General features: G+C 48.8%; 2 protein-coding genes across 3 annotated transcripts; one reads left to right on the top strand and one right to left on the bottom strand.

Moving 5' to 3' along the window:
• Window positions 1–311: 311 nt before the first annotated feature.
• On the top strand, window positions 312–2,863 carry SNRPB (small nuclear ribonucleoprotein polypeptides B and B1). The gene is made up of 7 exons (XM_059827247.1): window positions 312–358; window positions 453–604; window positions 1,099–1,210; window positions 1,462–1,614; window positions 2,021–2,159; window positions 2,340–2,465; window positions 2,678–2,863. The coding sequence occupies exons 1-7, from the start codon at window positions 356–358 to the stop codon at window positions 2,713–2,715; spliced, it is 723 nt and encodes a 240-aa protein (XP_059683230.1). The 5' UTR covers window positions 312–355; the 3' UTR covers window positions 2,716–2,863.
• Window positions 2,864–3,435: 572 nt separating this feature from the next.
• On the bottom strand, window positions 3,436–10,295 carry DDX27 (DEAD-box helicase 27). 2 transcript variants are annotated; one of them, XM_059827108.1, is made up of 21 exons: window positions 10,206–10,295; window positions 9,939–10,073; window positions 9,776–9,835; window positions 9,304–9,460; window positions 8,891–8,934; window positions 8,643–8,729; window positions 7,759–7,864; window positions 7,492–7,665; window positions 7,020–7,170; window positions 6,765–6,864; window positions 6,515–6,656; window positions 6,287–6,440; window positions 6,091–6,172; window positions 5,838–6,015; window positions 5,591–5,697; window positions 5,313–5,418; window positions 5,115–5,209; window positions 4,887–5,013; window positions 4,535–4,619; window positions 4,262–4,336; window positions 3,436–3,991 (listed from the first exon to the last, which is right to left on the bottom strand). In XM_059827108.1, the coding sequence occupies exons 1-21, from the start codon at window positions 10,293–10,295 to the stop codon at window positions 3,976–3,978; spliced, it is 2,271 nt and encodes a 756-aa protein (XP_059683091.1). In that variant the 3' UTR covers window positions 3,436–3,975. The 2 variants fall into 2 exon arrangements, with proteins under 2 accessions (XP_059683091.1, XP_009805747.2); XM_009807445.2 differs by having other exon boundaries at window positions 9,939–10,295.
• Window positions 10,296–10,857: the final 562 nt, after the last annotated feature.

Below are 10,857 nucleotides of genomic sequence, written 5' to 3'. Positions count from 1 at the left end.
TGGCAGGGAACACTGGGGCGGGGCCGCGCCGCGCCCGCGCACGACATCCGCCCCTCCGAGACCGAGACCGAGAACAGGGCCGCGGCCCGCGGCGCGGCGCCCCCCCAGCCGGCGAGCACCTCCCGGACCGCCCTCGCGCCGGTGGGCCTGTCCCCGCCCCCCGAAACGCCTCCATCGCGCGCCGGAAGGGGCGGTGCGCGACGCTGGCGGGGCAGGTGCGCGCGTGCGTGCGTGCGTGCGTGCGTGCGTGCGTGCGCGCGCCGCGGCCGATACGCGTAGGAGCTTCCGGCGGAGCGGGCGGCGTGCTGGGAGCGAGCGGCGGCGGCGGCGGGCGGGAGCGTGGAGAGCTGCAGCCATGGTGAGCCGGGCGCTCCGGCGAGGGCCGAGTGCGGCTGCGGTGCAATGGGCCCCGCTCCGCCCCGGCGCGCGGTGCAATGGCGGTCTCTTTGCAGACGGTGGGGAAGAGCAGCAAGATGCTGCAGCACATCGACTACCGCATGCGGTGCATCCTGCAGGACGGTCGCGTCTTCATCGGCACCTTCAAGGCCTTCGACAAGCACATGAACCTCATCCTCTGCGACTGCGACGAGTTCCGCAAGATCAAGTGAGCGGCGCGGCCTGGGCCGGGCGGCGGGAGCGCCGGGCCGTGCCCCGCCAGCCCTGCTCCCCTCTGCCCGCGCTGCCGCCGCTCTGCTGCGGCGGGAGGCCCCGCGGCCCTCTGCCCGCCCAGCGCGGGGAGCCGGCGCAGCAGCTGGGCAACGGCTGCTGCCAGCTCCTGCAGAAATAGCCGCGGTTTTAGTCTCGTTTCTCAAATCGCCAGGCTACCAAGGTTCAAAGGGCACGTCGTTTCAGTTCTTTCCTAATAACCGAACTACATCTTTATGGGATGCCAGCATAGTCGCTGTAACAGTTAACCTTCGGGGGAAAGAAAGTCATGGCGATAATATGCATCTTGTGTTTAGACTTCTCTGCATGCTTAGTTTGAGGCATATAAAAATGCGGTTTTTACAGTAGGTTCTCCTCTCTGGAGTAGCCTAGTCATATATTATATTTTTTTTTTTCCTCTGTCTTGCAATGTTTTCTTTCTCTTCTCACTAGACCGAAAAATTCAAAACAGCCAGAGCGGGAGGAGAAACGAGTCCTTGGTCTCGTGTTGCTGCGAGGAGAAAACCTGGTGTCCATGACAGTTGAAGGACCACCTCCAAAAGATGTAAGGAGAATGAGTGCGGAACTAAGGAAGGGACGTCTGATAAATTTGCTTCTTTGCAGGAGAGTGCTACTACAGTATTGTCCTAGACTTCAGATGCTGTTGTGATTAGGTTCAACCCATTTCACTGCAGGAAGTTCTAATCCCTTTGTGGGCTCAGACATTAACTGAACAGAGGAGGGCTGTGGGCATAACTAGGACCTGAGGATTTTTGTTTTGATAGATCTTTCTTTTGGGGGGGTGTCTCTTTTCAGACTGGAATTGCCCGGGTACCTCTTGCTGGAGCTGCTGGAGGACCTGGAGTTGGGAGAGCAGCAGGGAGGGGAGTACCAGCTGGTGCACCCATGCCACAGGCTCCAGCAGGATTAGCTGGCCCTGTCAGAGGAGTGGGAGGACCATCCCAACAGGTGAGATGCTGTGACCAATTAAAAGGAAAGAGTTGTCTGGTATATTCTGGGGTGGCTTTTAAATCTTGGTACCAATGTGATGCAAGAAATTGGTGGAGTGGAAGAACTGTAATCTTAAATTCTGTTACCAGGGAGTTTAAGCCTAGCGAGGCTTTTTGGGTACTAGATACCCATAGGAACTCTTATCTTACATGATGGAAGAAGAGGCTTGAAAAGTGCAGCTTCTTGCACAGAATTCAAGTGGTATCCATTGAATTGTATTACAGGCTTGTAGCATTATTTAATAGTTAAGAGGAAACTGGCTTAATTTTCTGAAGGGATAATAATTTAAATCTTGCTTTTTTAGTTATTAATGTAAAGCAGATGTTGTGCTGTTTCTCTGTGAACCTGTTTATTTTGTTTGCAGGTGATGACACCTCAGGGTCGTGGAACAGTTGCAGCTGCTGCTGCAGCAGCCACTGCTAGCATAGCAGGAGCCCCAACTCAATACACACCAGGGCGTGGGGGTCCTCCCCCACCCATGAGCAGAGGAGCACCTCCTCCAGGTAGGAATTACGCTGTAGAGTAGTGTAGCAAGGAGTTAATGTTATGTGGCAAAATTGGTCATAAAGAGGTATTTATCTGAGTCTGATGAAGATCTGGTATTATGTAAGATTATTCCAATATCCAGCTAGCGCCTTGAATATTCAGCTGGATTTATATGCTTGTTCTTTCTCTGGCTTAAGGAATGATGGGACCTCCTCCAGGCATGAGACCACCTATGGGCCCACCCATGGGAATGCCACCTGGCCGAGGTGCTCCTATGGGAATGCCCCCACCAGGCATGAGACCACCACCCCCGGGAATGAGAGGTGAGTGGAGGTTATCTTAAATGCCTAGAAGTGCACGAAGTTGTAACACAAATAAAATATTTGAAGGGCGATATGTTTCAATGCCTCCCTAGCCATGCTAGTTGTCAGTAAATGCCTCAGTGACAAAAAAGGGGTCCTAAGGTCCCCATGTTTCTGGTTTAGCCTTGCTTCCTCTTTCCTCTTCAGTGTTCAACTCTTTCCTTCATTCCTAGGACCCCCTCCACCTGGCATGCGTCCACCAAGGCCATGAGGTATTCTATAATGTATGTTTGAACTGTGAGAAGACTGATTAAGGGAATATACTGAGCAGTACCACCTGTCAAAACTTTGCTACGTATATTTTATATTTACTGCTTGTAAAGTTTGCCCCTTTTTAATAAAGTTGGAAAACCCAATACTCTTGAGTCACTGTTGTGCTGGTCTATTTCATGAGTGCAGCTGTTACCTTTCACTACTGCACTTCCTTCACCCCAGAAGAGCAGGTTTGAAGCAAAAAGCTCACTTCGTAGTGACAGCTCAGAAGTTAACAGTTGGTCTGAGCCACTTAAGTCTATGTTGGTCTGTGTTCCTGATGGTAAGCTTCATTGATATGCTTTAATTCCTAAGGCTGATTTTAAAAAAATTGTTGTGATAGTGGAGATGGTAAAAATGCAAAGAGAGAGTTTAACATTTTGATGAAATTAAGTATGGATTACTGATCAGAATTCTCCCTGCTTTATTCACACTGGAACAAGTACAATGGTGCCTGTATTAGGAATAGTGATCTCTGATGCTCTGCATTGAGCTACTGCTTATTAACATGCAATAAACTTGCTTGATCTAGTAAAAAAACAAACAGGATGAGCAAACCTATCATTAATTGCATACAATAATGTAAACCGGCCTGCATTCTGGTTGTAGTCTTCCCTTCTTGCCTCAGCTTACAGCTGCTTTCTTTTCAGTTAGAAGGAAGCTGTCTGCCCCTCTTCTGCCCCCTTTGGAGATAACCCTTTCTTCAGATAGTAGCCTCCTGGAGAATAGTTTTAATTCCTGTGACTTATCTCTGAAGCCATCTTTGTGACAGTCTGAGAAACTTTCTTTCCCTATTTTAGAAATAGGCTCTCAACCATAGAAATCCTTTTCAGCCATATTAATTAAGATCACAGAAGTGTATGAACAAAGCAGTAAGTGTTCTCCAGTTTTTGCCCTAAAGACAACTTGACTTACGTGAACTAAAAGTCTGATAGAAAGATGTAACATATCCCAGCTCTCAGTTACTCTAGCTACACAGAGCAAACGTTTTAGGAAAAAAACCAAAATCAATCCTTTATTGCATGGGCTGAAGATGTTTTCACACAGGGTCTTCAGCCAGGTATTAATGAACATTCTAAAGCTATTCCCGAACTTGAAGAAAAACTATTCAATTCTACTGAAGTTGTCTCCTCACAGTACAAAGAAATCCAGGCCCTGGAGAGTGTCTCTGAAGTGTCTGCATTGTCCAGATGACCCATTCGGTAATTACCAACAATTCTTACTTTCTCTTGTACCTGAAAGAGAAGATATTTGAAGTGACATTCCACCAGCCCAACTCTCAATGATAAATAAGGAACAGCACTGAGCATGTTCTAGGCAATACTCTCCCAAGTAGAAGCCTAGGAATGTACTATTAAAGGGGAATATCCTTGATTGCCCCCAGCATCAGACCTGCAGTAGGAGAGTAAGCTACTGCAGAACCAACAAGCCTTTTAGCAAGGGCCTTAGCAAGGGCAAAAAAAAACCACCCCACAACTTGAATAAGAAAGTAACAGGAGCTATACCTGGACTTGGATTTGAAGTTTCCTCCTTTCTTACGTTGGGCCATACCCAAGCGTTTTCGATCTTCAAATGATGGGCTTTTTAAGAGAAAGGGGAGAAGGTAAGACAAAACCCACTGAAGTATGTCAATAGCACAGGTACTTGTTGCAAGAAGCCCTTCTCTGCTCTGCCCACCTTTTCCCCCAATATCAGTCAAAGTATCCCTGAGAAAGTCCAGAGATACAAAAAAATTCCCACTTGAAGTCTGGACTAATGTACTACTGCTCAGACATTACCCAGCACGGTACTGCTTCAGAGCCTTCCTGCTTGTGTTGGTAAGCTCTTCATCAAACACAGACAGTTTTTTCTTCCGCTTGGGGCCTAACACAGAGACAACAGTCAGAACATTGGCTGTAAAGAGAGAGACACAGCATCATCTTGTATACTAGAGCCCAGTAGCCTTGACCACAACAATTAGCCTAACATCAGGAAAAAGCAATGTCTCCTCTCTGCAAACACACACCCTGGCCAGCACCGGTCACCATTCCTTCAAAGATCAGTGTCTCCCTCTATACAAATTAGTTTAGTTTACCTATTTCTAACAAAGAAACTGACATAAGGTAGGTCAGCTGTAAAGCAAGTCTCCACCTGCTGGTACTGCTGCTGGTTCCTCTTCTGGCAAGACTCTGGCTCGCTTTGCTCGGCGATTCCTTTTTGCCAGCCGCTCAGCATACATTTGAGATTTCAAGATTTCAAACTGTGACCTCTCCTCCGGCTAAAACGTGTTAAAATGCAAGTTTACAGTGATGTGAGGTTTTGCTAAGGGAAAACCAGGATAGTCCACCGAGGGTCTCGCTTGTCCATAAATGTACTCACTGTCATTTGGACTTTTTTCTGTCTGTCCTGCATAAATTTCTTCCTTTTCTTTTTGCCTCGTAATGCTAGGTCAAACTCCTGCAGGGCTTTAGCCACTGGAGAGACAAAGAAAAACACAGAATAAAGAACCTCTTAAAGTACAGAGCGGAGTCCAGTTGCAGCTATGGAATTTAACATGGCAGCAGTGTCATGACTCACATTTCTCTTTCTTCCTTTCCTCACGGGTCTGAAACCAGCTCCGCTCCAAACCCTCACCCACAGTCTCTTGTTTTCCTGTCTCCAGCTGCTTCTTTGCCCTATTGATCTGAAATAATTCAGGCAAGTGAGCTCATGGTGGCTAAAAAATATCTCTCTCTTCCTTTTATAAAGTAGGCAGGTTAAGGAAGTTACCTTAATGTACTTATGCACTGTTATCTACTCCAGATCTTAAAAAAACAAACTAAAGCAAAAAAAAAAAATCCTAAAAAACCCCTTACCTGGGCCTCTGACTGCTGCATCTCACGTTCCTCACGCTCCAAGCACAGAACTGCATACACATCTTTCTCTAGATTCTCAATCTTCTCTCGAAATTTTAGTATGACATCTGAAAACGATACAGTGTGAAAACCAGAAGCAGTTCCTGTAAAGTCCATCTTGGTTTTCAGCACATTTTTTAGTGTCCCTCTGTACCATGGTATTCCCTGCCTACTGCTCTCCCACTTTTTACCTCAGTGAAGTGCGTACCTTGGGGAAGAATTCTGGCTTTCACTGGTGTTTTGGCAGTCTTCACAATATCCTTCAGCATCTTGCGCTCTTCCTCACCCACAAGTGAAACTGAACGACCAGCCCTGCCTGCTCTTGCTGTCCGACCCACTCGATGAACATAGTGTTTGGTGGTGTTGGGCATGGTAAAATTGATTACCTATACCAGAAACAGTGTTAGTAAGGAAATGATATTAAAAGACTCATTAAGAAGCTCAGCACTGCAAATACTCACTGTTTTAACACCTTCAATATCAAGTCCACGTGCAGCCACATCTGTAGCTACCAGAATATCGATCTGCTCATCCTTAAAGCGCCTGAGCAGAGATAGCAAATGCATTAGCAATGAATACCGCAATTCACTTCTGCCCTAAAACTTCCAACTCCTAACTTCTTTTTTGCCTATGATTGCCAACTAAGCCCGTTAATACCTGAGTGCTTCCAGCCGCTGTGCCTGAGAGAGGTTTCCATGAAGCTCCCCAACCCGTAGACCCATCAGCCCAAGTAGGATGTGCATACGGTGAGCTTGCTTCTTGGTCTGGGTGAAAAGCATCACATGATCTGGGAAGGTTCGTGTCAGCAGAGCTGAAAGAAAGTCCTCTCAGGAACCTGCTTCATAGTCACCTACCAATTCCAGCTTTTCTTTGCTCATCGCTAACCTGATACAATGGCCTCACGGTCTCCCTCTCGGTTGGGTCTGATCCGGATAAATTCCTGCCGCAGAAAAGGGGCAACATCCGTGTTGCTGTTCACAAAAATTCGGATGGGATTTTTCAGGGAAACAGAAGCTAAATCTTTCACCTACCAAAACAGGTTAAGAAAAAAAAGTCCACATAATCTCTGGTAAAAGATTAAACAAACTTCTATTCAACTTTCTGCCTCAATATGCTTCTCAGCAGCCTGTCTTACCTCCTCTGTCATTGTGGCAGAGAAAAGCATTGTCTGACGGTGGTGGGAGCACAACCTGATTATTTCCTTCATCTGTTCCTCAAAATACTCATCCAGCATCCTACACAGGAGAAAAACAGCAACATAATGCAGTTTCATCTGGTTCTAGCTAAGAAACATTACTTAAGGCAGGGCAACAAAGACTGTCCTACAGCATGGGAAAAGGAAAGCAGAAAACTACCATCTCATTTTTCACTACTGTCCTGCTTAGCCTACCTGTCTGCTTCATCCAAAATCAGCACCTCAACACTGCTCAGGTGGAAAGAAGGGCAGTTGTGGAGATGATCAATCAGTCGCCCAGGAGTAGCGATAAGAATGTCTGGCCCAGAGCGCAGAGCTGCTTCTTGAGTCTTCACATCTAGGCCACCTGAAAGAGAGCAAACACAGACTCCTGACTCCCTAAGCAGGCTGCAGCAGAGTAGACAGATCCAAATTGCCTGAGGAATGGGAAACAACTCAGATTAATACCACATTCACAATTAAAAGTGACCCCACCTTTTCTTTCTCAGAAACCAACAAACAAAAAGTACAGCACGGTGTTGGAAAGTGAGATTTTAAACCACAGCACACCTACTAGAAGCATGCCTGCAATAAGCGTATAGCCTCCAGTTCTATAACAAAGAACTCCAAGTTCTGTACAGCAGTTTACAGCAAGCTGTACACGTCACAAAAGCAACTTAATACTCACCTACAGCAAGACAAGTTGTGACACTGCTGAACTGCGCCAACTGTTTTGTGACAGAGTGCACCTGAATACCCAGTTCTCGTGTTGGCACTAGAACCAATACCCGTGTTATTGGAGCCTGACGAGGTTTGTAAATGAGACGCTCAAGGACAGGCAAGATGAAGGCAGCTGTTTTACCTAAACAAGAAAATTATGAAGAATTACCAAAAATTACCAATTATTGTGAATAGCTAAGTCTCCACGTTTCCTGTGCCCTGCTCAACCCCCTACCTGTCCCAGTGGCAGCACAGGCACAAATATCCTTCCCCAGAAGACCCACCGGGATACAAGCCTTCTGAATTGGGGTTGGTTGCTTGAAGCCAAGAGCTGTGATGGCCTACAAAGAAGATGAGCAATTACGGTGTGGCCATACCAGACAGAGTTTGAGCACTGTGCCCAGCACAGGGCTCTCGAGTACAAGAGAGACATGGACATACTGGAGAGAGTCCAGCAAAGGGCCACAAAGATGATTAAGGGACTGGAGCACTTCACGTAGGAGGAAAGGCTGACAGAGCTGGACCTGTTCAGCCTGGAGAAGAGAAGGCTCAGAGGGGGAACGTGTCAATGTGTATAAATACCTGAAGGGAGGGTGAAAAGAGGATGAAGCCAGGCTCTTTTCAGGGGTGCCCAGTGACAGGACCAGAGGCAATGGGCACAAACTGAAACACAGGAGGTTCCCTCTGAACACCAGGAAACACTTTTTCACTGTGAGGGTGACTGAGCACTGGCACAGGTTGCCCACAGAGGTTGCAGAGTCTCCATCCTTGGAGATACTCAAAAGCCATCTGGACATGGTCCCGGGCAACCAGCTTTAGGTGGACCTGCTTGAGCAGGGGGTTGGACAAGATGACCTCCAGAGGTCCCTTCCAACCTCAGCCATTCTATGACTCTGTGACAAGTCTCACTCAAGATAGTGTTGACATATTGCAAATCATAGAATGGTTTCCATTATTTGGGAATAACAGCTCCTAAAGGACTATCACACTAGCTCCTACATAATTTACTTTTCAGAGAGGCTGCAAAGAGAAGAGGAATCTGACAGTTTTGATTGGTGGAGCAGAGGCTGTACAACATTCTTCAGAGTAACGTATATAATAACTAAACTAGATAAATACCTTTAGCAAAGGTCGTGAAAGATTCATGTCCTGGAATGACAAGTTATCATCATATTGAGAGGCATCTTCAAAAAAGCTCTCCGCTTCCTAGAAACAGCAACAACAAAACTGCCACGACACAGGCAACAACACAACATGTTATCAAAGAGCTCTGGGCTGTTTTTTGAGCTACAGTTTGTTAACCAAAATCAAATTCCTCCTGAAGAAACACTGGAGAATGACCTAGTGTCACTCTCTCCAACACTTACCGTTTTTCCCTTTTTCGATTTCCGTTCCTTCACTTTAACCGTATCTGCAGAGGAAGAGAAATGTGACAGGAATTAACAAGCACAGCTAAACACATAACAAGATATGGTGACCACCTTCATATCATACTTTTTGCTCTAAATGAGTTACTCACAGAGAAGCCTCAGAAACAAGTACAGGCATGCAATGGAGTAAAATGCCAAGCAAATATCCTTCGTCAGGGATGAGTTCAATTAAAATACTATGGCTACCATTGAAAATAAGCTTGACCAAAATCAGAAGGAATGTCGCAGAAGGAAGATAACAAGAAATGAGAGGTTCTTGCGCACTCCCAGCAAGGCTTCACTACAGACTTTTCCAGTGAGTCAACAGTCAGATTCTTGCTCCTGACCATCTCTATATGTACTGCTAATACCTGCTTTTGTGAAGATAGTTTCATCATCCAATGAATACTGAGACTCCACATCTTCTTCTTCATCCCTATTGAAATCCTCACATTCCCTCTTTTTGGTTTGATTATCCTCAGTCTCCATATCTTCACCTCTTGCTTTTTCTTGTTTAGCTTCTCTCTCCTAGGAAAAGGTTTAAAAAAAGTTTTAAAAAGAAAGGATAAAAAAGAAACTTCTATCCTTTGTGAGCTTTTGTGTGTGGTTATTATAAGCCCATTCACAGATGCATGGTTTTGCATAACCTTAATTGCATTAACAATTCTGCATTCTCATTAGTTCAGCAACACACCAGGTGTGGCTGCAAACCCTGTCGAGGTGATGAGCTGTGGCTTGAGCACTGCAGCTCAGGATGCTTTCAGAGTCTGTGTGCCTGAGGGAACGCAGTAGAAGGCCAAACCCATACCAGTGTTTTCAGTAATGAGAAAGAAAGGCCCTGACCTGGAACTTCCTTTTCTGTCTCACTTTCTCAATCTTCTCATCCAGCGTCGTAGCTGCTCTCTAGGCAGGAAATCACAAAACAGGAGCTGTAAGAGGAGCCCAGGAGAGCGCAGTGCACTGTGGCCTCAGGCACTGCAGCCCCGGTCCCCACCCCAGGCCTCACCTTGCCGCGGAGCTGGCGCAGTGCCGCTGCCCAGGTGCCTTCCCCACCGGCCTCCACCTCGCCGAAGACGAAGGAGGCACTGAAGTCCCCGCCTGTGGGGCCCCGCCGTCTGGGGCCCGGCGCCCGGCGCAGCTCCTGCGATAACACCAATGAGCAACGACGGCGGGACAGTCGAACCGGACCGCACCGACCTCGACCCCGGCCCAACGCGATCCAACCCGGCCCGGCGCACTCACGACCCAGACAATAAATCCTGCGCGGCCCCACCTCCTCATCCTCGGAGGCTCCAGACTCCTGGTCCTCGGGCCCCACATCCCCCTCTGCGATAGTGCCCACCAGGCCCAAACTCCGCAGCATGGCTGCAGCCCCGCACCGGAACTGCGCGCTACCACGTGAGCCAGCGGTCGCGCATGCGCGGAGCCGGCCCAGGGCAGGGCTTGTGGGTGGGGCGACGGCTGGCCCCGCCCTGCTGGGCGGAAGGGAAACCGAAAGCAGCGGCGCCAGGTGGGTGTGCTGGGGGCGGCCGCTTGGCGGTGGTCGGGCGGTAGCTGCTTGTCTCACGGGGGGCCGCTGGTCCCGGAGGGGGGAGGAGAGGCTCTGTATCAGGGACGCTGCGCTGCCTGCCGGCGACGACCGGTACCGGGGGAGGGCGGGGGCCGCTGCCCGCTGCCCGCCGGGAGTGGGCGGGGGCCGGGGGAAGGCGGCGGCCGCTGCCCCGGCCGGGGGCGGCCCGCAGCCGGGGACGGCGGGGCGGGCCTTGCGGGGAACTGGAAAGTGAAACTTTCGTCGGTGGCGGGCTGTGCCTGGGGCGGCTCCCGGGCCGTGCGGGGGGCGCAGCAGCGCCGGGCACGACGGCGCCTGTGTTCGGGTGCAGGAGCGGTGCAGCCCTCAGCGCTGAACGGTGCCCTCGACCCGGAGA

Source organism: Gavia stellata, chromosome 20, assembly GCF_030936135.1.
Source record: "Gavia stellata isolate bGavSte3 chromosome 20, bGavSte3.hap2, whole genome shotgun sequence".
In the NCBI taxonomy this organism is placed as follows: Eukaryota; Metazoa; Chordata; class Aves; order Gaviiformes; family Gaviidae; genus Gavia; species Gavia stellata.
The sequence above is the reverse complement of the archived record's forward strand: the minus strand, read 5'-3'. Positions and strand labels throughout refer to the sequence as shown.